General features: G+C 37.5%; 2 protein-coding genes across 16 annotated transcripts in view; one reads left to right on the forward strand and one right to left on the reverse strand.

Annotated features, from left to right (window-relative positions):
- KCNIP4 (potassium voltage-gated channel interacting protein 4) overlaps positions 1-6132 on the forward strand; it is a 429973-nt gene extending 423841 nt beyond the window's left edge. For all 7 annotated transcript variants that reach the window (XM_055698845.1, XM_027799853.2, XM_005435271.4 and 4 more), the window contains one exon: positions 5528-6132. In XM_055698845.1, the coding sequence (XP_055554820.1) occupies positions 5528-5575 (48 nt within the window). In that variant the 3' untranslated portion in view covers positions 5576-6132. The remainder of the gene's footprint in view (positions 1-5527) is intronic.
- On the reverse strand, positions 687-20580 carry PACRGL (parkin coregulated like). Of its 9 annotated transcripts, none has more exons than XR_003558489.2 (9): positions 19705-20505; positions 17322-17476; positions 15714-15781; positions 14559-14649; positions 13678-13812; positions 11943-12050; positions 10836-10916; positions 8447-8584; positions 687-3894 (listed from the first exon to the last, which is right to left on the reverse strand). XR_003558489.2 is itself a non-coding variant. In XM_055698893.1 (9 exons), the coding sequence occupies exons 3-9, from the start codon at positions 17457-17459 to the stop codon at positions 8528-8530; spliced, it is 678 nt and encodes a 225-aa protein (XP_055554868.1). In that variant the 5' UTR covers positions 17460-17476; positions 19705-19825; positions 20512-20580; the 3' UTR covers positions 7010-8527. The 9 variants fall into 9 exon arrangements, 7 of the variants coding, with proteins under 7 accessions (XP_055554868.1, XP_027655659.1, XP_027655660.1 ...); XR_003558490.2 differs by lacking the exon at positions 687-3894 and adding an exon at positions 3908-4380; XM_055698893.1 differs by lacking the exon at positions 687-3894 and adding an exon at positions 20512-20580 and having other exon boundaries at positions 7010-8584; positions 19705-19825.
- Between the last annotated feature and the right edge of the window lie 5219 nt (positions 20581-25799).

Here is a 25799-nt window from a genome sequence, read left to right on the forward strand (position 1 = left end):
GAGCTTGCAAAGTGTTGAATGGCAGGAGTTAACAGCAGGCAAGTTTTCTCAAGGCAAGGGAGTATGAGCTGATTACAATTATCAGTTGCAAGTGTTTACACTGCCCAGGTGGCTGTTAATTTCCTTCAACTGCTCAAAGCAGCTCCTTGCCTGTAGAGCCAGGTAAGAGAATCAACTTCTGCAGCAGGAATTGCGGCCTGTTTTCACTCCTCTGCCCTTCAGAAACCGGCTTGGTCTTGGACCACGAGACGATGTGAGGAAAGATAAGTTGCATTTTCATAAATTTAAGGAACTACTGTTAATTTGTCAGTTAAAAAACACAAGGAAAAGAAACACGATTAGTACAAAGTAAGGATGACAAGTCTTTGGTGTGGTAAGAGGTTGTTATGCACTGTGAAGTGTCACATTAGACCTAGTGATAAGATAGACTTAATTACATCACACAAATTGATGTGGCAAATAAACCCAGGCTACAGTGTTACTATAACACCACTAGTGTTTGTTACTGTGGGAAGCATAAGGAATTGTAGTAGTGTTATACTTTTTCCAGGCTGACTGATTAATACAAAGCTGACACATATCAGCAATATAATCTGTGTGTATTGCTGTTTATCTCATATACCAAAAAGGGAGCAGTAGACTTTCAAGTAGAGTACAAGACTAGAAACTCTCGAGTACAAGACTAGAAACTCTCAAGTAGAGTACAAGACTAGAAAGATGAATGCAGTTAGTGAATGACAGATTTTTAACCATTTGGAACAGGGAAAGCTGAACAGGAAATAGCAAAGATGCTCTAGAATTGGGGGTTTTTTCTATGCATCTGTAGTTATTCCTTGGGGTTGTTCTTGTGCACACAGCTACCTAGTAAATGATTCTCTGATTTTAATCCACTGATTTTGGTGGGGTGAAAGACAACAGCTTTTCTAACTGTGGCTGTATTGTATATCCTTAGCAATAGGTTTTGGGTAGTCTCTTATCTGTTGGCAGTGCTCCACGGTTCTAGCTTGTCAGTCACGTTCAATACAAATGAAAGGCATTTGCTCTGCTAAAACTGAATGATCATCATAAACAGATGAGATTCATTTCCCAGCTGAGGTCTGCAGAGTTCTAGAAGTTACATGACAGATTAATCTGGATATGACAGCAATTATAGTGATGGGCTGAGTGATTCATTTATGAAGAAAATTAGTACCTTCAGTAGGGAATTGCCTGCTTTCCTTTTCCAATGTGATTCACAGTTTTTCATGTCTGTTAGATTTCTTATTTTCCTCTTCTGAGTATTCAGAGCACATGTTCTTATCATGCCAATTACCTCACCTTTGCTTGCTTTTAGCTTCAAAGGTGGCAATGTTTTTTGCAAAAAGTATCTTGCTGCATCAATTTTTGTCTCTATCTACTAAGACCTGATCTTCTATTAAGACCTCTGAGCTGCAAAGTGTGTAATTCACATTCTTTAGTTTCAGAAATTAGATTTGAGGTTAGGATTCAATCCAAGTCTTTCAAGAAACTTGATTCAGGAATTAACATGGCTTCAGCCTTTTCAGATTACATTTTTCACAAAGGACAGTAGTGGCTGCTCCCTTTTAAATCACAGCTGTAGGAAAACCTTATTTTAATATCCCAGTAGGTAGGAGACTGATCTAAAAAGGTAACGATGAGGTTCCTTTCTTTCCTCAGCATGCAGTGAGTCACCTTACTCCAGGAGTAAGGTGTCCTGTCTTCCATGAGCATTTAACAATGCCAAAAGCAAAATTAAATGATCCTGCTATCCTTCCTGCAGGAAATCTGCCTGTGTTTTAGACCTGCCATGCGATATTTTTGTTTTCCACATGTTTTGGTGTTATGGAAAAACAGTGGCTATTGTTACTGCCCTTCATTCAGTACCCTTTTCCTAAGCTGTAAATTATTTGTTTATTTTTTCCTCCTAGGGAAACCAGTTCACACCTTTAATCATCCTTAGCCCTCTCTCTGGACTACTGCTAGTTCTACTATTACCTTTTGCTTATCAGAATCAGGACATTCAGGACAGGGGCACAGCACACCTGCTGCTCCCGGGGCTTTGACAACTATAGTGTCTTCTTCATCTAGAACACTCCTTTGGCACTAAGGCTGGCGTTGGAGCATGTCTGCTCAAAACCTTCCCTAGCAGTGTGCCTAACAAATGACTGCACCTCAGACCCTGGAACGGGAAAGCCCACTGATGTATACGGTAGCCAGAGATGCACCTGGTGCGTGTGAAAATACACTGCAGGCATAGAGAGGATATGCTTGCCAGTTCTAGCTCAAGCTGTGAGGCTGGAGTCAGAACAGTGCCAGGAGACAAGCACAAGAAACCCTCAATCAAACTCTAAAGCTCAGGTCCCACCCAGTCTGAATCTTAAAACAGACTAGAAGTGTGATCTGCCAGGGGAAGGCTGCAGGAACCTTTTCTTTGAATCGTATCTCGGGCAAGAGTTGCCAGCCTCAGAGAACTGTCATTCCTCTATTTTGACTTGGAAGCCAAATTAATGGGTCTTGGAAGTATGTCCCTATTACTGGTGTTCTGTGATAACTAAGGAAATTGTGGCATGCTTACAGTAAGAGTGAGAAGGAACACAGCAGAGCATATTTGAATATAGAGGCTCCACCTCAGTTTCCTGGGATGGGTTTCTGAGATTTTTTTTTTTTTTTTTTGTAGCATCAAGAGCCTCTGGTGTGTGCTTAAACAGTCATATATATATGCACGTGCCTTTTTTAAATCGCCTCCTTGTGCTGAGTACTGGTTTGGCACAACTATCAATGCAGTAGCACCGTGCAGCCTAAGGTTAAAGGTTTAATTCACAGTCCCAGTGCAAAGAATGGCCTGTTCATTCACAAGGTGTTAAGAAGTTACATAGGGAATGACAGAGCATTCAGGCTTTGAGCGTGGTCTTCTCTGGTGCCTGGGTATACAGACCTATCTTTGCCCATGATTAAGTGAGAACAGCAAAGGTGCTTCCCCCTCATCCTCCCTCTGTCTTGGACAGGGAACGTGTATGTCCTGATTTTCCTGCCTTTCCTACTCCACGTACCCACACGCTTGAATGCCAGTCTGCTATCCAGGCTCTAGGAGTCTCCTTGCTCTTAAAAGAGAAATGGACTCTGCCCTAGATATGCTGGACTGAGTCCCAGAAAATGCCTGCTGTCTGTCCTGCTTTGTGTAAGCTACCAAACGGCAGAGAGTGGTCTTGTGAAGCAGCAGTGTGGTGAATGCGAGAGCCAGGTGCTACCCAGTTCCTCGCCTGCCTCCTTTCACTGCTTGGTGCTGGTGGAAGATGGTCTGACTCAGGCACTGCTTCCCAACTGCAGCAGCACCATGAGGAACAGAGACAAAGGACTAAGGCACGCATGGCGCACAGGTGAACGTCAGGGTGAATGACTTTTAAGTTCCTCTGATAATGGTAAAAAGGCTTCTGGGATAGACATTTTCTGCAGGAGTAACCCATTCCATACACAATGCAATGGTCCAGGATAGCCTGAAATAACAAGGGAGCCATCTCAAACTTCAGGAAGAAAGACTTCAAGGTCAGCTTGAAGTTAAATCAGATTTGACAAAGCTCATCCATCCATGTTTTGTGCTTCATATGGACTGCTTCCTATGTGCTGACACTTCCTACTGTCTTGAGTTAGGAATCATTAAACAAATCTATTACGAAGAATTTTTTAGAAAAATGTACTGAAAAAAAGAGGCAAATTAGAAGGATACACTCACCAAAGAATTCTAATACAAGCATCTGCCTTTTATTTTTTCTTTTTTTAAAGGTGGGGGAAAAAAAAGCTACTAAAAGTCACCATGTTCCAAATATTACAATCCTGTATTTTCTTGTGTAGTCTCTTCCCATTTGACTGAGTAATGGAGGGGACACAGGAAGTCTTCTGTATAGAAATAGCAGAAATACGGAGCTGATTTTAGAAAACTGTTAACTTCATTAGTGATGATACATATATTATAAAACTGGTAGGAAGTGTCAAAACACTTTCTAAATCAATAGCATGTTGATTTAATTTGCGCATTTGCTGAGCTTAGTTGCCAGTGCATATACAATAACATTTGTAAATAATTAAATGACAAATTATTCCAGTTAAACCGAACTTTAACCTTACATTAATCAGTGATCTTCAGTAGTATACTGATGTTTGAAAACAACACAGGAGGAAAAATTTTACTTTCATTTCCAGTAATTTAATATAGTAAGCTTCCTATACAAACTTTTTAAGTATTACATACCATTTTTTTTAAATTACGTATCATTGCTTTCGTAAGTTAGTTTATCAGCACAAAATAGTGTGTGACTTCTTACAGCAACATCACTTGAGATGACATACAGAATCACAGATGAAAAAAACCCCACTGTGCATGTTCTGTAACATAAATTAAGCAAATTACTCACTCATCATTTTCCACAAAGCTAATCACCCACTAGACTGAATAGTGAAAAATTAACTAGAAATTGATGCTAAATATGTTATTGAAAGGCCTATACCAATCATTAGTGGAGAATACTACAAGATGACTTTTCTAAGTGGGGTTTTTAGGTACCTCTTTCATGACACTCCCCAAAATATTCTGTCAAATTCAGTCTTTTTATTCGCTAGAATTAGATGGCTAGATTATCTCTCAAGAAAGTACTAAAGGGTGTGCATTCCAATTAAAAGAGAGGCTCATTAGTGGACACTAGCAAAAGCTAAAAAAGCTGTAATGTAATACACTCTTGTATTGTATTGTGCAAGTAACTGTTTATTCAAAGCACCACAGAATATGGGCTACTAGAAGTAAACTCTTTCTTCTTTACGCTGACAGATATTTCTTACAAAAAAATTATTTTCTCCTGACTGCTGTGCTGAGTTACGTACTGATAAAAACTGGAGTACAGAGTGATGCATCAGTAAGCACATGCAGAACTTGGAAGCTGAAGGAAGGTCTTGTTACCTACCTGATGCAAAGCAATTAAAAAGCACAAGTAGCATTGGAAAGCAGTCAACATCTTTCAGTGTGAACACACAGAAGATCTGAGCTGAGGAGCTGAAAAGTGTTGCAGTGGTATTTACAGAACTGACTGACTTGGGTTCATGCAAAGATGAACACTTAAATCTATTTTATTTTAAAGTCATCCCTAGCTATGCAATAGGATGCCCTAGAATTGCAGAAAGGCTTGTGTATGATACATAGGACTAGCAATTTCATGTATGGATTCACACTTCACATATAACAACTATTCCGTGAATATTTATTGTCTATATATTTTTTTTTTTATACTGGATATAAACTTATAACCTCTGAAATAGTGCCGTTTTCTTAACATCCTATTGTATTCTTGACAGAATAGTTTTGGCTTAATTTATACAAAAACCCACTTAAGCGTAGATGCAGTATCAGTCTTTTTCTGCTTACAATTTCTCCAAGCAAGCTGAAAAATAATGTTGTCTAACTAAAATACACTACAGATATTGGGCAGCTACATTTGTAATGGTGTATGATTTTTTTATTTTTTTGGTTTTTTTTTTACAGGATGAGAATATAATGCGATCCATGCAGCTCTTCGAAAACGTGATTTAATGAAGACATAAGGTCTACATAGAATGGACAAAAATGAGCTATTCTGCAACATTATCTAAAAGATGGATTTCCCACTTTATCATTAATAAAATTACTCAGCTTTATACTGAGGCATGCATTATGCAAATAGATTTTTTTATTATAAAATTTTCCCAACAAAAAAAAAATTCTAAATTAGAAAATTTAGCACTTCGACAGTAGCTACTTAGTTAACAGGATTGTTCTGAAAAGTCAGGTTTTTACTGAAAACCCAAAAAGAATCAGACCCAACATTATGCAGCTTTATTATCATTCCAACCCCTAGATAAAATAGATACTATCACAGAGATTAAATAAATACTCTTAGTTCTGCTACTTATTTGTACTGGATTAAGCTCCAGGTGTTTGAGTGCATTTCTTAAATCTTAGCTTCTAATTTATACAGAGGCTTTACCATGTATTTTCTTTTCACACTTCTGTGGCCTAGTCCTCATTTTTTTAATAATACTTTGTGTTAAAGTGCTATAATGAATGTGCAATGCACATCTTGCTGCAATTGCCTTCCACCTTTGACTTGCTTTTCTCTTAAAAAAATCAAAACAAAATAGATAACTTGAGAGGAAAAACTGTTATAGAAACAAAAAAAAAAAAATTGCTTATAGGTAGATTTACCCCCTAACAAATATGAGCAAGCTTCTATGAATCACACTTACCTAGTAAATTTGCATTTAATTTATCATTACATGAATATCAGGAGTCCTACATACTGTATTTCGAATTCTTCTTGGTTGTATCCACAAATGTCTTTAAGTTGAAGGATCTTCTGACTTAATTTTTTTGTGAAGAAACCCTAACTGAATCCTAACAGTGTTTTCATGAGTACATGTCTTTCTGCCTTTAATGAAGAAAAAGGCATGAACTTCTTTTGAAACTTCCATTCCACTTTAGTGCTCAGAATGAATATTGCTATTTAGTAAGACCTACTAATAATGACTGCTAGACAGGCTAACATCTATTTCAGCTTTTTGTAATACCTTTTATTATGAGAAAGAGTCGGGAAATAATTGGAAAGTTCAGCTACATGCTATCATCTATATGCAATAAATGCATTACATGTTTTTAGGTTCATTTCTTCGCTAAAATTGAAGCTACCTTAATTCTGAACCTAGGAAGATTTTTCTAAAAAAGTATGTACCTAAAATATAATACTGCCTTCCCCTCCGTGTAATTTATAAGATCTATTTTCCACAGAGTTTATGCCAATACTTCACAATAGGTGAAATGCTATCAGAGATAGGCCAATCTTAATTGTGACATTGCTGCAGAAAATGTGAAAGGGGATCCAAGAAGTAGCAAGAATGTTGCAAACGTTCATTTGCAAAAATAAATCAGGTATCTATTCTGGTGTAGAGGTGGGATGTTAGATGCATGTTGACGGCTGCTCTGCTATCACCAGTGTAGGATAAGAGTAGTACAATACATGTACACCTGAAATCTGCTGTAGCGTGTTTGTGTAAACTAAATGTGCACATTTTGTAAAAAAAATAAACAAATAAACATGAAGAAAAACATGCATCATCATTAATTTTGAGTTGTTAAACAAATACTTGTATTTCTTCAAATTAAATATTTTTGCCAACAAGATTATTTTTTTTAAAAAGCTTAAATACCTAGATCTTGACCTAGCACAATTCTGATCTCAGCAGAGATTTTAGCACAGTCCTGAAGTAAATTTAATTTAGCCAGGTAGTGGTAATTTTCAAAAAATTCTGAAATTGCTTTCACATGACAGACTTTTTTTAATACCTTATGCAACAGCATCTTCTGATGTCAAAAAAGCCCCCTTTCAACAACGTTAAATTCCAAAACTGAATCCTCGGGGGAAAGAAGTTCTATGGGAAATTTTATTGCTTCAGTCTGTTCTCCCTCACAGAGTAACTTGAATACCCATAACACAAACCCTGAACAGTATTCATTCAAGACCTGTTAGGAATTATTTTGCAATCAAGTTCAAATATGCTCACGGGCAAACACTGCACCCTACAAGGCTTGACAGCCAGGTGAGCTGGCTTCTGCAGTCGTTCTATTTAACTTGGTTTTTCCATAGCTTCCATGTTCAGAAGTTTATTAGCTTGTCTACAGCTGAATTCACAAGCTAGTCCCAAGCACATCTGTAGCATTACAGAACTGGGTGCAAAAGGAGCACGATGTAAATACTCCAGTTGCCTCCCACATCTAGCTCATGTTCAGTAGGCCCAAAGCTAACTGAGACTGATTAGCTGAACAAAACCTAGGCTGTGGTTCTACAGAACGACCTGATGCCTCTGCACTGTATCCTCCAGAGCCTTTCCAGCTTCTCAAAACAACACACTGAGAATGCACTGAGCAGTTCCGCACCGTATACTACCCGTTTAGCACGTTCAGCTGAACACCGTTAAAAGCTGACTCTCAAGAAGTCTAGATGAGTTCTCATAGTTCTACGTCTAACTCAGTAAGTCCTGATGAACCCAAACTGCACCGATCTGTGCCTGTGGCACAAAGTTACATGTTTCAAAAGCAGGTATACATATGCAATTTAACACCGAGTTACTATTTAAGTAATTGCAGCAAAATTATTTTGCTTCACACAAACATACAAAACATATTAAGCAATGCAGATATATTAATGGAAAACGTAACTAAAAACAAAGTAAGAATCGATGTTTACTCTGCTTTTGAAATAATAGCCAGTTAGTCAATGTCATTGTAACCAAAATGCATATGCAAATAGCAGCCAATAGAAAGAATTATTTTAAATAGTCTTTCATAATTACGTATTCACAAACTGACAGGACTTTTCCCACTCTCCATCATACTGAAGAACTATGCTTATTTTAAGACAATATGTCATACCCCAAATAAGTGTCAGTGATGTTCACAGGCAGTTTCTTTCCAAACTTCACCTTACAGTACAAATCACTACAGTTTTCTTGTTCAAGACGAGATAGAACAATAGGTTGGGATTTTAGATTTGATGATAGCCACAGTTGCCTGTTGATGAAAATAAACCACATTTAAACAAAATAAGGAGCACTAGCACTACATGTAAGAGTATTCATATAGTCTCTATAAAACTGCATAATTCACAATTTTACTTAGTTATCTTTATTATTCTCAAACAGTAGAAAACTAAAAAGTTAGTATTTGCTGAGAAATTTACTGTGAAAAGGGCTGAAAATAATCAACTGAAAAAAATGGACCATTATGATAACTAATGCTGGACAGTAAACATCCAAGAGAAAGGAAATGTGAACTCACACCTAAACCTGGGCATAAATATAGACATGAAATAAGGGATTTTTTATAGAGGAGTGATATTCAGGAAGGGACTTCCAAAAATAAGTAAGACTCATATAGATAATAACTCATTTAGAATATTAATTTGATAAATTCAGAGGTTGGATTATATAATACTGCTTGTAATCACAATTCAGGAGTTTGTTTCCAGTTTTCTGCTTTATATTATTACAGTATTTTTAAAAGACAGAAAGGCCTACTCATAAAACTGGTAAAACTGCAAGAAATCAGGGGCCAGACGGAAGAATTAGAGGTTAATGATTCACTGGATTAGTTACATTATCTAGACCTAAATTTTCAGAACATCAAGGTGGTGATAATTTTCTTTTTCTTATCTCACTACATATAAATAAAAAACTCTTACGCTTCTTTACTTGTTGTGATGTTTTTCAAGTTGGTAATACAAACACTGCTACTGCCCTTAAATGAATATAAGGGCGCGCGTGCGCCACACACACACCCCCCCCACCCCCCCCCACACACACTCCCACACCCACCCCCCACACCCCCACTCCCCCACACCCCCACCCACACAAAAAGTGGTATCTACTGATTATTTGGACACCTGCTGATTAAGGCACACAAACTCAGAATTGGTAGACTGTATTTATGATCCCTACTCTTTAGGTTATTCCTATTCTTTATCAATGACCATTTAATGTAATATATGCAAGTGTTCATAAGGTCAAGAAAGCATCTTCTAGATGAATATCCAAGCCAATACTCTCTCTCTTTTTCTTCTTTCCTCCTTTCTGCATAATGTACAGCACGATAGAAAATAGCAACAGAACGTTCAGCAGAATACTCTGTCATTTATCATTTAAAGCATTTTTTTTTTTATTTATAGCAATTTCAGATTTAACCTCCAAGTTAACCAGAATGGGCTGGAAAATATCTGATTTCCTCAGTAAGGGATCTAAACAATAAGCTATTAGTGGGAATGGGCAGGTATCATTAATAACAGCAAAAAGTATGTTTCAGCAACAGTAAATCTTGTTGAGAAAAATATTTAGGCTCAGAAAAAGCAACACAAAAGCCTGCATCCCAGGCATACTGAACAAATATTCAGCCGGAGTCAGATGTCAATACTCAAGAAGGGACGAGAAACTATTTACTAGTTGACATTTGGTTAATTTATGGATCACTCTTCCTAGGCATCTAGCCTACCCTGTGGTCTGTACAAGAAGCTCACATGCTTTCCTCAGCATAAGCATCTAGAGTGCTGCAACGCCTAACTTGGAGTAAGGACGTATATTAGGCATGCTGGATCTTTCCCCACACAACTAACCCATTTGTCACACCATTTTAATCCCTGGTAAAAAAAAGTTAGACGTTCTAGAGAAACAGAGGATCTTCAAGAAAGAACAGCAAGTATCTCATTTAATCATTAAGTATGCATAAGCTTCCCAGCAAAGACAATAAAATGTTCTAGGCAAACAGCACAGGTAGTGTGTGTACTTGGATGCACACTTGCTCCTAAAGAGAGTTCTCCTGAATGGGGCTTGGTGTGCTGTGCTGTAAAAGTCCAGCCATGCAGCTCTTTATATAGGTATGGATTCCTTGGAATATTTTACTGACATACTCCTGTATTTCTGGCTCAGAGATTAAAACAATGGGGAATATAAATGGATAGTGGAAGATAAAAAAAAATGGGAGACAAAAAAATCTAAATGGCAGAATATGGATTACCCAGAGTAGGTTTAATGTCATTTCTATTAACACTCAATACATCAGACTAAACCAACTATTTTAGTATGGACTGGAACACAACTCTACTGATTGCCACAGTGCAAAATCCTGTGCTTTATGCAATATGAATAGTGGTGATGTAAAAATAAACAATTTTCAGAACAGGGTTCTTAATCTGAAAGCCAGAGATGGAAGCTGCTTTGGCAAACATGCATTCAAACGTGCAGATTACAGAATAATCATCCGATCAACTCACCTTTCCACCATATTGCTCCAACTTTTGTAAAGCAACAGTAACTTTTTCTCTAAATTTCTTGTCCATTAATCTCCTTGAAAGCTGTTGGAAAAGTAAAATAAAAAGGTTTGTTGCACAATATAGTATAATATGCACAAAGAGGCCAATATAATTCTATTTTATCACTTTCTTTTTGGCTTTGGTTTTCCAAAGCTAAGATGAAACAAACACCACTTTCTTTACAGCTTGTAACTGATGTCAAAGTATGGAACTCGGTCAAGGAAAAAGAATAAACTGTTAACTGATAAGAAATCTAAATTCAAAGAAAACTCAACTGTTAGCAAAAAAATATTTATTTTATTTCCTTTTAGCAAACAACTTTTAAACAGGTATCAACCATTAAAAAAAAAAGCCATTCTTAAAAGTGCTGTCCATATGAAAAGCTAGCAGATTGTTCCCATGCATTGAGAGATTCATTGTAGTGGAAATACTTTAAAAAAAAAAACTACTGCAATTTAACTGTTCTACACTGGATATTTAAAAGGTCCTTTTATTACACTGTAAAAGTGCACTTTGGAAGCAGGCTAAACAAAACCATGAAAAGCCCATCTAACAGAGGAAGGATATCTAAAGAAGCAGTCATTATAAAAATACTTTCCATAATCCAATTCTAAGTATATTTAATCGAAAACTTCCTTGTGCAGAATTCCCATCTGAAAGAAGTGAGAATATTTGCTTATATTAATTTATTGAAACTTTCACAGATTTGTTAAAATATTCACACTTAAAACTGCAAAACTCATTTTGCAATAAACGTAAACTTCCCTTTCAAAACACAGCATCTATTTCATCTCAGGCTTGACGCTGGATCACTTTTAAGTAGTACAGACAACACTTCCTTTATTTTCTGATTTATGTTAACAACAGGTTTTGGACTTTATAAGACTTCAGTAAAGTTGCTTATTAAAGCTTCTTATTAAAGAATGACGAGTTACACAGAGGAATATATGAATGAATGCTTTTCATGGAACTGCTGAGTACTGTATCTGTGCAGATATTATAGTAAACATCTCAACAAAAGTACTATAAAAATACAGATGATTTTTTACTATAGCATTAAAAACTTGCATTTGTGAGTAGATGCTTAAGATGATCATTAAGAGATGGGCCAATGACAGCACTCAGTTGAACTAAAGCATCCAATCCCCTTCCGAATACTTCATCATCCGAATGGGCCTTCAGAGCAGGAAAAAAAGATAATCCTGTCAGAATCCTCAGACAAATGCACAAGTTCTCCAAAATTGCAATCTCTACATTATGTAGTATTTTTAGAAATTAAAACTAGTGTGCAACTGCTATTTTTTATAATGTTACAAGTTGACAAATACAAGTACAATATGACTGAATATTAGTATCTAGAGATAACATTTAAAACCAGAAGTATATTTTTAAAGTAGAAAATAGAAGTATCCACAAAATGGCAGTGAAACACTTGCATTTCTTCTGAGACAAGGAAACTAGTAACTTGTTATTGATGAAATAAAAAATTCATAAGGCAAAACAGTTTACTACACCAACAATGCACATTAGAAAGAACCCTTCAAATGTGGGTATGTTGAAATGTAATGAATTTAGGGTAATTTCTATGTAATTCATAAAAATAGTTGTCTTTGTTGGAGAAACACAGGAGCCAATGACTTCCTGGCTCAATTAATTTAGTCCCCTGCCAACTACAGCTTTGTCACCTGCCAGGAATTATCAGGCTCTTACCTACTTCTAGGGTGCTTTATCATCTTTATTAGTCCCATGGGAAAGTTCTTCTATACCTGAGTTCTCTAATGCTTTAGTTATCTCACTCCGTATTTAGCAAAGAAATTGATTCATAACAATTTATTTTGTTCTTGTACTAATAATGACCTTTATTTAAAGTTATTTTTCCACTCTGTCATTTGGCCCTGAACGTTTTAAATAGAAGTCATCGACTGCTTATGCAGTAGAAGGTTTATCAAGACTTTATACCAAAACAGTGCAACAATGAAAACTATCAGACGAATAACAGTAATTGGAAGAAGAGACAAGAATAATTTTTTTAAATTTTGTCTTCCAAACTAAACCAAAGATACTGATAACACAGTTCTGATCTTCTATTACACCTCTGCTCTGAGTTAACAAAGAATTGTCTAACTTTCAGCCATGTCTATAAAACCAGACTTTAAACACAGCTAGGTTAAAGGACAGCAAGTAGCTGAACCAGAAAAGGGCTCTGAAAGATACGAAAAAGATCCAAGACAGATCATCTTCAAGGCCAATACTTTTACCTCTCTTTATATTCAGGAGTATAAAATTTGAAAGTATTTTAAAAATTAAAAATATGAGGTCAAACTTTTTAACTGTATTCCTCCCTTTTCCTCATTGGCATATTCTGTTGCATCTCTGTAGCATATTTTGAATTTTCAGATGTACCAGATGAGTATTTCTTCCCAAATCTCCATTTTACTTCAACTATTTTTTTTGCATGATTATGTGGATATATAAATCCATCACATATTTATTTATTTATTTCTGCTTATATTCAGATTTTACTAGAACATTTCCACAGAATTTGTCCATAGCTACTGTCATACAGCTATACAAGAAGTTGCCCATCTGAATTTACAGTAACATATTTAACTAATAAAACGAAGGCAGGGTTAAAACGAGAAAAAGAAACTATTCCTACCCCTCCAAGCCCCAAACCAAAAGCCCATGCAATAGATTTATCACATTAGTATTTCCCATGTAGACCTCACCAGCTCAAGAAAAAAGAAAAAAAAAAAAAGAAAATCAAACCCATTAAAATCTCTTTATGAAGAGTAAGACATACCAATGCAGCCTTTAAAACTGGAACTAGACGAGGCAACAAGGGAATTGCTTTTTCAGTAGCACCTTCAACCATAAGCAGTTCTTTAAAACCCTCCTTTGAAACAAACGTATAGGGATGTTTTGTCTCTCTTAGACCCTGTTGCAAATGTAAAACATTTGCTTAATAGTAAACCTTCTTTTAAACAAAAACACATTGAAAAAGTTTCACACAGCATCAAGATAGTATTTAGATTTTGTTACATCAGTTCAAAACATAAAGTACACTAACACCACCATGTGGAGTCATTGAGTACAACTCTGCTCACAGAATTTTCTTTTGGAATTATATTTTAATTCCAAATAAATTCTAAATAAAATTTTTAAAAAGCATCCATTTAGATGCCTAAAACATATTTGATGATAGATGTTAGATGATGTTGAGAAAACAGAAGCCTGAACATAAAGTATAGTATTTCTCTTTCATTTATATACTGGATCCTATTTCCCCTGTATTTCTTCAATCTATTGAAGAGAACTGTCTTATTTCAATAGGTAGGCTTTATTTACAAAAAGAATCAAACCAGCTTTGTTTAAAAAAGAACCTGCAAAGCCACAAATGGATTGAAGTATTTCATTCAACAATTGGGAACCTGTGATGCAGTTTCTTATTTGGCCAGTACCTCGAAGATTAAATAGCTCTACCTAGCTCTCCCAGAATGTTCTAACTGAAGCACTACAAATGGTAGTGGTTTTGACCACCTTTATTCATAAAAGATCCTCGCAAATGTTTTTTTCATCTTTCCCTAGTAGGTGAATCTAAATTAGCTAGCTTAGCTTGTTACAAAATGCAATTTGCAGTTATGAAGTCCTGTATCCTTTATTTTGCTAGAAAATTGAGTTTACCTCTGCCAATATTAGAAGAAGAGGATCAAAGGGAACAGTTTCAGGAAGACATTCCCATTGCAGTCTGTGCTTTACTGAACCATGCACTAACCTGTATAAAGAATGAAGCATTAAAAAATTAACATATAATAATACATAATTTATTGCGAACACTATTCACTTTAAATATATAATCAGTTGGTTTGCAATATTACTATAATGTTATATGCACAGTTTCAATACATACTTCTCTCCTTAGTGAAATGTTTAATGGTATTTAACAGTGCAATTATTATAATTCCCAAATATGGCAGTTTTCAAAATTCTACTCCCTATCACATAGAAATCAGAAAATAAAAGGTATAAAAATTATAGATGCCTCTCACACCGACACAGACGATGCTCCCTTTGCAAAGGTACTTATTTTGATAAATACCAAGAAACATGCTCCTCAAAAAATAATTGGTAAGGAAAATCAGTTGAAACTGAAAGAAAATCATATTGGAATTCATTAGTTACTCCTAAGATACAGCTAAAGGCCATGTATTAATGATTATTTTTATACATGTATATACATGTATTAATGATTACTTATTTTTTTGTTATCTAATTCTGTATCCATTTGACAAAACACTAAAGTAGTTATTGTCTAAGCAAATATATAATAGACAAAAGTAACTTAAAATACCACAAAGTATTACTTGCAAGTAGTTTTGCTAAGATGTGATATTGCTGACAACTACAGAATTAGAATATTCAAGAAAATATTGCCATACTACTTACTTCAGACAAAAAAGGCTGCAAAATGTCTACTTACTAAAATGACATTGATTTATCTTTGTTAGTATAAAGAAGTAAACACCATTACCTGACAAAATCATTTCTTTCATGAAAGAGGTTTAGCAAAACAAATCTGCAGATAGCTTGCTATTATTTAAAAATGCAGCTTCAGTATTAACACAGCATAAAAAAGGAGCCCAAAGACTACAATTTCAAGGGAATTGAATGGAAATCTGGTTTCTGCTTTGAAGAGAGTTAAGCATCAGAAATAATTTCAGAAATGAATGGAATCAAAAAGCCTAACTAAAAGATCAAATATGAACAGATATATTTCAATCTGTGTAATTCCACCTAACCATAATATATTTAATTAAAAAAAATAAAAATCCAACATACCTGCATGGAATGCCACCATTAGCATAAAGAGCAGCAAATGCAGAAGGTGGTCGAGAATAAGCACGAAACTGTGAGGACAGGAAAAAAAACCATTATTTATTCATAACAGTAACATTTGACAACTATTACAAATATGTTAAAACTGCCGTTTACCAAAAAAGGAACTTAGTCGTATGGTTCTAAAGTTAATCAAAAAAAGAACTGCAGCTACAGGGTGGAAAACGTACATTTATCAAAAGCTGCTTTTCAGAACTGTCTGGCTAGGAAGTTGTGAAAATGAATAAATAATGTAGAATCAATGCTCTCCTGATGGAATATACTTGTTTTTCTATTTTCTCTTGTGTATCTTAACACTGAAGTCTTCCGAGTTCTCTCCTTAACAGATTAAGGACCTCTCAGTTTTCTGATGCTCTTATTGTTGTTATATTGGTAACTTGCAGAAGGCATATTTACTCCAATTCCATCTTGATCCAAGCATAGACAAAGTACAAGGTGGCAAGATGTGGGAGAAACACCAAATCTTGGGCAAGATGGTATGAGGGCACTGGAAATCAGCAGGGAAGTACATACTGGGTGAGAATCTAGGAAGGACTCACTGGAGAAGGAAACGAGGAGCTTCACGGGAGGAAAAGCCTACACACATTTGTTTTTTATCATATACATGCTTCTTATGCATATGAATTATGATATTACTACCATGACCACTCAATGCTTCTTCCCAGATTAAACACGTTATTACAAAGCATATAGCAGGAAGTACCATGAAATCTTAGTTATCTTTTGAGTGTTTGAACCTACATTAACATTGTTAAAATTTTGTGCATGATTTGATGACTCCTTGGCTTAATTAAGTCATTGTACTACTTGCAAAAAGGTTTCAACAAAAAAAAAATGCCCACATGAAAGTATTCAGTTTCTGTTTATGGCAAACCAGTACCTCACCAAAGCACTCCCGTATTTAGTTCATTTTCCAAGAGGTCTGTGACATAATTGTTTGGCTGATACGGCCCAGTGGTGAGCTATAATTCAGCCACTCAAAAGCAAGTTATTCAGGCACAAGACTTCCATGAAATAAACAACTCTCTTCATGAGTCTTCTCCTGAGAGCCCAAATTCTTCCCAAATTATTACATATTCACAGTACTTGGGAGTTTCAAGTAATGCTTACTAGCGATTAGTTTGATAGATTTTAGGAGGTCTTGATGATCTTCAAGATGCTACCTGATTCTTTGTTTCACTGCATAACTGAAATCAGTTCTTCTAAAGTAGCAGGTGCCAAAATTTATAACTATACAAAGAAAACAAACAACCCTTTAAAACTCTTACTTCTAAATTTTTTTTAGAGAAAAAGTACACAGAAAATAAAAAAGTACCACCCAAGCCACAATTTCACCAAAACCTCTTTTTTAGGAAACTAATAAATACGTTATGCCTCAGGCATTTGAGCACAGAAATTATGGAATGTATGATTAATAACAAAAGTTTAGTTTAAATTTATCAAACCAAACCAGAAGAAGCATGACATGCATGTATTAAAAAAAAAAAAAAAATATTTCTTCCAGCAAGAGATCTATTTTAAACAAACAGAAAACCCACCACCTATACATACTGGATCAATAGTTTTAGGATTCAGCTTGTCACTAGGCTTTGGCAGTGGTTTAAATGCAGGTTCTGGAGAACATGGCAAAGAAGTAGTCTTGGTTTTCTGTACTGCAGTCTTTGGTTTTATCTGGATGCCTGATGACATTCCTAGAACACTGCTTCCTAGAATAGAAAGATTAAAAATGTAAAATATTTTTCATTGCTATATAACAGAATATCAAGGGTTAGAATCCCCAGGTCTAAAGACTGACAAGAACAATCAATCATGAAAATCCAAGCGTACTAGAAAATAAATACTTATTCTTATATATGCTATGCAGTGCATTGGATACTTTTGACAGTCTTATCACTCCATCTTTTGAATGCACACATTTCCTAATCATATGCTGCTCTCCGTTACTTCTGTACTTTGAGACCTGCAGGAAAAGTGAAGTTAGCTATAGTCTGCCTTTAGGGTAGCCTACAGAAGTCTGAGCAGCATTATGGTGCTCAGCAGAACAGCCCAGACTGAAATAGGCTGGTTGGGTACAGTTAGAGCAGAAGAAAGTAACGATTTGAGGAACAGCTAAGATGAAGGAATGAACAGAAGAACAAGCAGATTCAGGACAGAAAAACCAAACCAAAATGAGTAAAAGAAGAGAATAGAAACGCAAAGTAGCAAAGCAAAATACAGAAAATTAATTCTAATTCCAGTAAGAAGAATGAAAGGAATTTGTTAAAAACAATGCAAAAATAACATTCTGTTTACATCCTTAAATACTGATTTAGGTACCTATATCTTCTAGATGTTAATGCACCAGCTACACGTTACTATATATGTATGTAATCGGGTTAAAATGTCCCTAATAAAAATAAGTCTACTGCCTATTTAACATACCAAGCCTGACACTATGATGAATAACACCAATTATTTCTGGGAAAAGACAGGTTTTCAAATGTTAATAGAATTATAAAGTGTGAAAATGCTAGTTTTGAATATTATTAATATTTAGTAAATTATGCTGTTGTGTACTCTGGAAGGAGAAAACAACTTATTAGATAAGAAATTACGTTAATTTAGTAAACAAGAAATGGCCCTATGTAGAAATGAAAACAATAGGAAGCCACTTAAACCATACACATAAACAAACATTGCCACAAGGATATGCAGGGTGCTTGCCATCACCTTTTGCAAGTTGATGACACCCGTTTTTGTCAACGTGATTAAATTCCAAATACTGAGATCAGGATGAACTACAGAGGCAGATATTTTTGCCACACTACTTCCACGTCCTCAGCTCTATAAATCACATACCCAGATCTGGCCAGAATCTTGTACAGGTGTGTTTAGCTTGGTTAATCTTCAGACTGTCTGCTCCCAACAGAACTTCCAGTCAGGTACTTTTGTCATTACCTAAAGTACTAAGTATTTAGGATTATTTCTGCTTCTGGTAAGAAATTCTAAGGTCCCAACACTTGTGTAGGTATGCTATGTCCTTATGACTTGTAGAAAGAATTGTAGGTGGCACCTAATTTTTACTGAATGTTGAGAAACAACATGTAACAATGACTATCAAATTAGCTAAACCACACAGCAAAACTAAAATTGAAAGCTTAAATCAATACTTCTTAACTGACGATTTAATGAGAACTAGTGATTCAAATCAGCTGACCCACTGTATATCTTGTTTTCTCTTTCCTGTCATTTTCAGAACACAACCTGTCTCCAATGACAGTATTTTTAAAAGAAGAACTAACATACTGCAATTGGACAACTAAGTCTTTTCAGATCACACAAAAACTTACATGACACTTTTGGGAACTATTCTGTTTGTAAAATGCAAATCATTAAACCCTTAAGTATTTTGAAACCCTCAAAGACAAACAATAACATAGAAAGGAAATTTTCCAATTTTGTAAGAACCAGCTTATTATCACAAAACTCTAGTCACATTAGATTTAGAAAACACTTTTTTAACTATCATAAACTTAAGAATCAAAATGGGTTTATACTATAAAAAAGAGATAAGTTCTTGACATTAGCATTATATACCACAAAACAGTGCTATCAGTGTAAGCCTCTGAAATGTACAATTGCCCATAATGTGAACAGTCACATAACAACGTAAACATTCTTCTCAGAAAAGTATTCAGAAGTTATTCAGGTGTATTCAAATGCTTTTCTTTTCCAAGAAGTAATCAAGATATGGGCCAAGGATTTTACTAACAAACACTTTAATCGATGACAAAATCTAGATGCATTTGAAAAGTCACTGGTTGTATCATCAGAAAGTAAACAATAAAAGGTGCGACAACAGACAGGAACAACATTAGCCCTCTGGGACAAAAGTAAAGACAGGAATAAAGGACAGTGGTAACAGTTTTGTAAAAATGCAACTGATATAACATGCCTGTGTATTGGCAGAGGAGGTGGTGGCAGAGCAGAAAAGAAGACTTTTCATAAGGAGGTCTCAGTCTTCAGAGCAAGATGAGAGTTCTTGTGTAGTCAAGAGTTGGGAGAGTCACAGGCACCTGTGGAGAGATCAGATAGCAGAGGTACAGCTGCAAATCAAACAAGTGGCAGACAAGTTTTGATACAGAAGTGAAGCATCCTACTGGCAGATGACAGACTTCAAGCAAAAAGAAAAAGCACTTTTAAAAGACATCTTTCAAAGGGGGGAAGTGGCAGGCTGGAGTTTGGGTTCTAGGAGCCACTCAGGAAAGGCAAAATGAAGTAAGTGGGATTCTGAAGGCGCAGGTGCTCCCCTACGCTGGTGTCAGCTCTCCCGGAGCGCAGCTAGGGCAGAGACAGCGTAAGGGGCATCGAGCACCGTACCCGCCCGGAGGCGCAACCCCCAAAGCTCTGGCCAGTTACCACGGGGCCGCCGGACCGACCCTCACGAACACTGTGGGACATCAAAAGCCCCAGCGAGAGGCCGAGGGGACACGCACGCCCCTCCCCGGCCCTTCTCCCCTCCCCTCCCCACAGCTCCCGCTCACTCGCGGGGAGGCCCAGCTCAAAGGGGACAGAGGGGAGGCGGGGGCCGGGCCGGTGGGTAGCGGTACACCCCTTCTCACGGACCCCTTGGGAAGGGCGGCCGGGCAGTGCCCTGAGGGCTCCCTGCGAGGCCACGGACAGGGCCCGGCGGCGGCCCACGGAGCCCGGCCCGGCCCGTCCCAGCGCTACCGGGCCGGGGGCCGCACCGCCACCCCCTGACCTGGCGGGCGGCAGCTGCGCGCCTGGCGACGCTTCCTGCCGGTTGCCGCGGCAACTACGGGCCGCCGAGAGGCCAACCTTCCTCGGCGGGGCGGCGCGGCGGGAGCATGCGCAGCGGGGGGCGGCGGGGCCTGCCGTGAGCACCGCCCGCCGTGCTGCGGCCCCGCCGGGGGACGGGGGCTGCCGGGGACGGGGCGGCCGTGGCGGCAGCTCCTCAGTTCGGCGCTTGCTGAAAAGAGCGCGAAAATTAGATTAAAAGGCCGCGTTCTTTCAGCGTACCTTGTGTGTGATTAGAATGGGGAAGGCAAAATTCCAGGAGGAATTGCCGCTCATTTGTAACCGCTTTCCTAATAGCTTCCCAGGGAAACACTTAATTTTGCTTTTGTTTTTATGTGACAAAACCTTGGCTTTCAGGGACAGGGCCACGTTCCCGTTTGTGATCGCTTTTGTTACAAACACAACGATGGATTTTTAGTTTCTTTTTTCCTGATAACCCACTTACGCCGCACTGAACGCTCCATCACAAATGCAGTATTTATTCCTACACCATCACATCTGAGCGCAGTAAATGACCCCTTGGGTAAAAGGGTACAGTTTTTTCTTCTGTGGACCCTGTTAATCACAAGAGCGTTTTCTTGCTTGCCTCAGATGCGTTTATTCCTTCACTCCTCAACAATAAATCTCCGATCAAGATGTCTTGATTTGCTCAAGATGTGTGGGACACGGCCTTCCCACCGTTGCATTCTTTCTCACTTCTGTAATTTTTAATGAGGAACTGAATGGGACTTCAAAAGTGGATAAAAGAGGCCATTCTGTTGGTTTTCCACAAAAAACAAAAAGGCCCAGAAAAGTGCACTGACCGTGTTGAAAAGTAGTTGTTGACTATTTGAAAACTACCGTCAGCATTAGATTTTAGGCAATGCTGGCATTTCATAATTAGTTTTATCCAACATAAACTGGATATATGTTATAAACCTAAACATAACCGCATCTGCTGATACTGGGGAGTTGTAAGTGAGGACATTCGCAGAGTTAAAATAGGGCTGCATAACCGAATGCCTTTGAAATGCATTAGTGCAAGAGACCTTTTGGAAATACAGAAGGAAAAAATGATAAAAATAATGCTGGAGAAGCGAAGATTTCTGTTTTATTTCTAAGTGTTTTTAACTAAACCCAACAGACATGAGAGTACTTTAACAAAATTGTTTTACTGTTCCACAATACTGAAGGAGACAGAGGAATGGATGGCTTTTTATCTATAAATTTCACAGTAAATGATCTCAGAAAAATCCAACATTTGTAAAGCAGACCATGCAAGTCTTTGAAAATCACACACTACAAAATGCAAACTAACATGATCATCTCCACAATAAGGAAAAAAGAACTGCTTTTCTGAGCAAGGTTTATTTTTAGTTCAGTGTTTAATACCATTTTATACACATATCTGCTATAGTTGCTTTGTGAGCACAGAACTGACTACAGCTACATTCATGCACGGAAGAAAGTATTAGTGCAATTCCTAAGTCAGTAGGAGGTACGAACTGCTGTGTTGCGTGAAGCAAAGTACAACTGATCAGCTCTGTGGAGTCAGCAGCTCCCACTGAGCTCTTGGAGGCACAGAAAAAAACGGAGTAAGGCTCCCAGTTTCCTGAAAAATGCAAAATAAAAGTGCTGTGATACAGTGTTATATATGGTACAACAGGGAGTCCTGCTGTACTTTGAACGTTGAATATACGGACTGCGCTGCTCACCTTGCAGTGAGATGTGATGTGTGAAATTGGGGTCTGAGAGACAGCCGCTGAATTGTGGATGCCCGGTCAATGTGTCACTCCGTTTCAGGTCTTGGGGCATTTCATCTCTTGAATTGACAGAAATCACTACATCTGGCTCTCAGGGAACTCCATGCAAGGCTTTTTCAGCCATGAGGCCCTACCCGGGGGTGCTGGCCTGGCTTTGGTGCAGCACCAGCACGTCCCTCCCCATACTAGGGCACTCAGCACAAGGCCTCGCTGTCTGTATGCGGACGGACACTCTGGCCCTGCACCCACGTCTGCAAGGCTCGAGCACCTGAGTGCTGGGAACCTGCCGGTCTTGGGTGGGCTTGACCCTCTTGTCAGGAGCCTATGTCTGCCACCCCTATGGGAGGAATACAGGCTAAAATGATCCTAAAATCCTGAAAAAAACCCACCCCAACCTTTTCTGCATGGTATTTTAAGAGTTAGGAAAAGAGAAGTCCTAAGGTTAAACACATGTTCAGTCCTGTCTGTTTCCTACAGTACAGTCCTAAAATGGTTCTTATTACAGTTTTCCTAATTTGCAGATCCCTGGCTCCTTGAATAGCTTCTTCATTATTACACCTGGCCTTGGATTTTCTAAGGTCTTGCTGAATATTGACATGGGGAATATGGATCAAAATACGATAATATGTGTTTGTTTGAAGTAAAATACTTTTCATACTGTGTCCCTGCGACGAGCGAGGGGAAGCAAGCAGCCGACTCAATATGAGTGATAGAGCAAGCTTCGATTTATTATGGCGCGATTATGTCTTATATACAGTTCCAGTTAATTATGCCTACAAATCATCTGCTGATTGGCTAAGCTCTAAAGGATTACACTTTCATACGTCCTCCTATTTGCGGTTTCTGCGGATAGCTAACTACATATATTTTTTTTTCTCTCTTATCTACGCGAATTCCTCAAAGTTATTTACAACATTAGGCACAAGGTCAGCATAACCTTATCTCTCTTCCCTTATTAGCAAGCCTGGTAGTTTTCCATTTTTAGCAAGCCTGGTAATTTCTCGCTGCGGCCTAGCTTGGTTCACTCCAGACTTATGTCAAAAGCTGTATCACACAGTCCTTCTATGGAACCGTGGCCATTCTCTTTCATCCATTCTGCAACATGTCCCACTATTTTTTATAGTTGTAATAGGAACTAGTCTGTGACATTTTAAACATATTTGGTGGATGGACAATTTAGAAAGAAAAATACTGCAAGAACTATAATGAGTATAGATTACTAAAACATGACAAATTTTAGCATTTTTCTCTATCATAATGCGATCATACCACTTCATAGTCTTAAATATGGTGTCATGAGCTAATATTACTGCATACATGTATAGCATTAGCTCTAGTTATGAGTTTCTCCATTATGTATGTTTTAGTTTGTTTAATTTAATTGCCATAAACATTTTAAAATGCTTGAAAATAAGTAAAAGACACAAATACGAGTAATTTTCAAGGAGTTTTCACCATGAAAAGAAATGCAGTCACTTAAATGTATATGAGTGTGTTCAGGTAACCGTATAGAAATCTGAAAATGAAAGCTAATTCTGTCTGGACTGATTACTTCTTCGTAATAACTCAACCAATTTAAATAGAACCAATGATTAATTAATTATCTATTACTGCTGGTAAAACCAATATGCAATTTGACTTCTTTTTTCATTAGTCACAGTTAAATAGTTAATTACCGAGGGGGAGGAGAATTCACTAAAGTGAAATGGATTCTGAGGATCATGAAATTAAAACTGAGGCTTATTGGAATATGGCTAATTAAAAGTACATCACATAAACCAGTCATGTGTTAGATCTTTTTGTCTGAGCATATTTATACCTTTGTTAAGCTAATTCGTTTGGTATGGTTTAGGTTTGGCATTTGGCCAGTTGCGAATGGTGGGGAAAATATTTCTTCACAAGTACAGACTTTTAATGTGGAAAGAAGGGTGCTGGTACTTGAATTTTGTCACCATTTCATTAAATTACGGTTTCAACATTTCCCTCTCTATTTGTAGCAGCCTTTTTGTTAGACAATATGTGTTTTGTACTGATTTGTTTGCTATATTTTCCTAAATACAAGAAAAGGATTACCAACAAATTGATTCCTCCTACATCTTACTATATTCTTTAATATTCATCTAATGGTATAGAAACATATATTTTCATTTGATATTATCTTAGAAGTTTCTAAACCAAGTGCAATTTTAACCCCAGTTGAGGGCTAAAAACTCTTACAACATAATATGAACAATAAAAAAACAAAACATGTTTCCTCAAAATATTTGTTAATTCTTTTCATTTCTTCAGTAACTGAAAAGTTAGAAATTCTCACTGGTCTCTCAAAAAGCGCACATTTAAAACTGAAGTCTGTAGGAGTGTTTTCCTTAGATAGTCTTCAAGTATCATTCCCCAGAGCTTTTACCCTGACTTAACCACTCTACATGCTTTATAAATAGTACTCTATAAAAGAAGAGTTATTTTACAGGGTTTGGCAATAAATGTGAGCTACAGAACAGACTGTAGACACCTCATTGTAGTTTTCAGGTACCTCTGCAGAGATTTAGACGCTCCAGGCACTTTCCTTGACAAGTGCAGTATCAGGTGGTCAGTTCCGTGCCTGACAAAAGTTGATGGACCTTTGAATATTCTCGTATATCCTCAGTGAAAACTGGTACACAGCAGTGCCATTTCAGTTGAACAATTACGAATAACAGTCCACAGTTACTATTATATTGTTTAATTTTTTCTGACATACACCAGAAATTACTTGACTGCTAGTAATAAGTACTAAATTGCTCTAAGGACTTTGCAGATCAAAGTCCTGTATAAAACTTGGAGGCAAACTGAAGAAGCAGACTGACCCACAGGAATATTTTCAGGTTTTGGTGTTGTAGAGTCACAAAAATGCATACTGGCATGACACCCAAATTTAGGAACTGAATGAGACCCTTACTGGGTATCATGAAGTTACACGGGTCTCTACCGTTAGGGTGCAGAGATGGTGCTTTGGGTATGATTCGTGAACTAAGGTGCAAGGCTGAGCAAAATCAAGCAGTTGCACGGACAAATGCAGCTAAATTCCACACTAGGCTTTTTGATTGCTGTGGTGGATTGACCCTGACTGGGTGCCAGGTGCCCACCAAGGCTGCCCTGTCATTCCCCTCCTCCACTGGACAGGGGGCAAAAAATACAAGAAAAGGCTTCTGGGCTAAGATAAGGACAGGGAGATCAGTCAGCGATTATCATCACAGGTGAAATGGACTTGACTTGGAGAAATGGGTTTTCTTTATTACCAGTCGATTCAGAGTAGAATAACGAGAAATAAAACCAAAACCTAAAAACACCTCCCCCTGTGCCTCACATTTTCCTGGGCTCAACTTCATTCCCACATTCTGTACCTCTTTCCCCCCCACCCCGCCCGGGCCCCGAGCGGCACAGGGGGATGGGGAATGGGGCTGTGGTCAGTCCACCACACGTTGTCCCTGTCTCTCCTTCCTTCTCAGGGGAG

The sequence above is a fragment of the Falco cherrug genome, chromosome 1 (genome assembly GCF_023634085.1).
Source record: "Falco cherrug isolate bFalChe1 chromosome 1, bFalChe1.pri, whole genome shotgun sequence".
Classification (NCBI taxonomy): Eukaryota; Metazoa; Chordata; class Aves; order Falconiformes; family Falconidae; genus Falco; species Falco cherrug.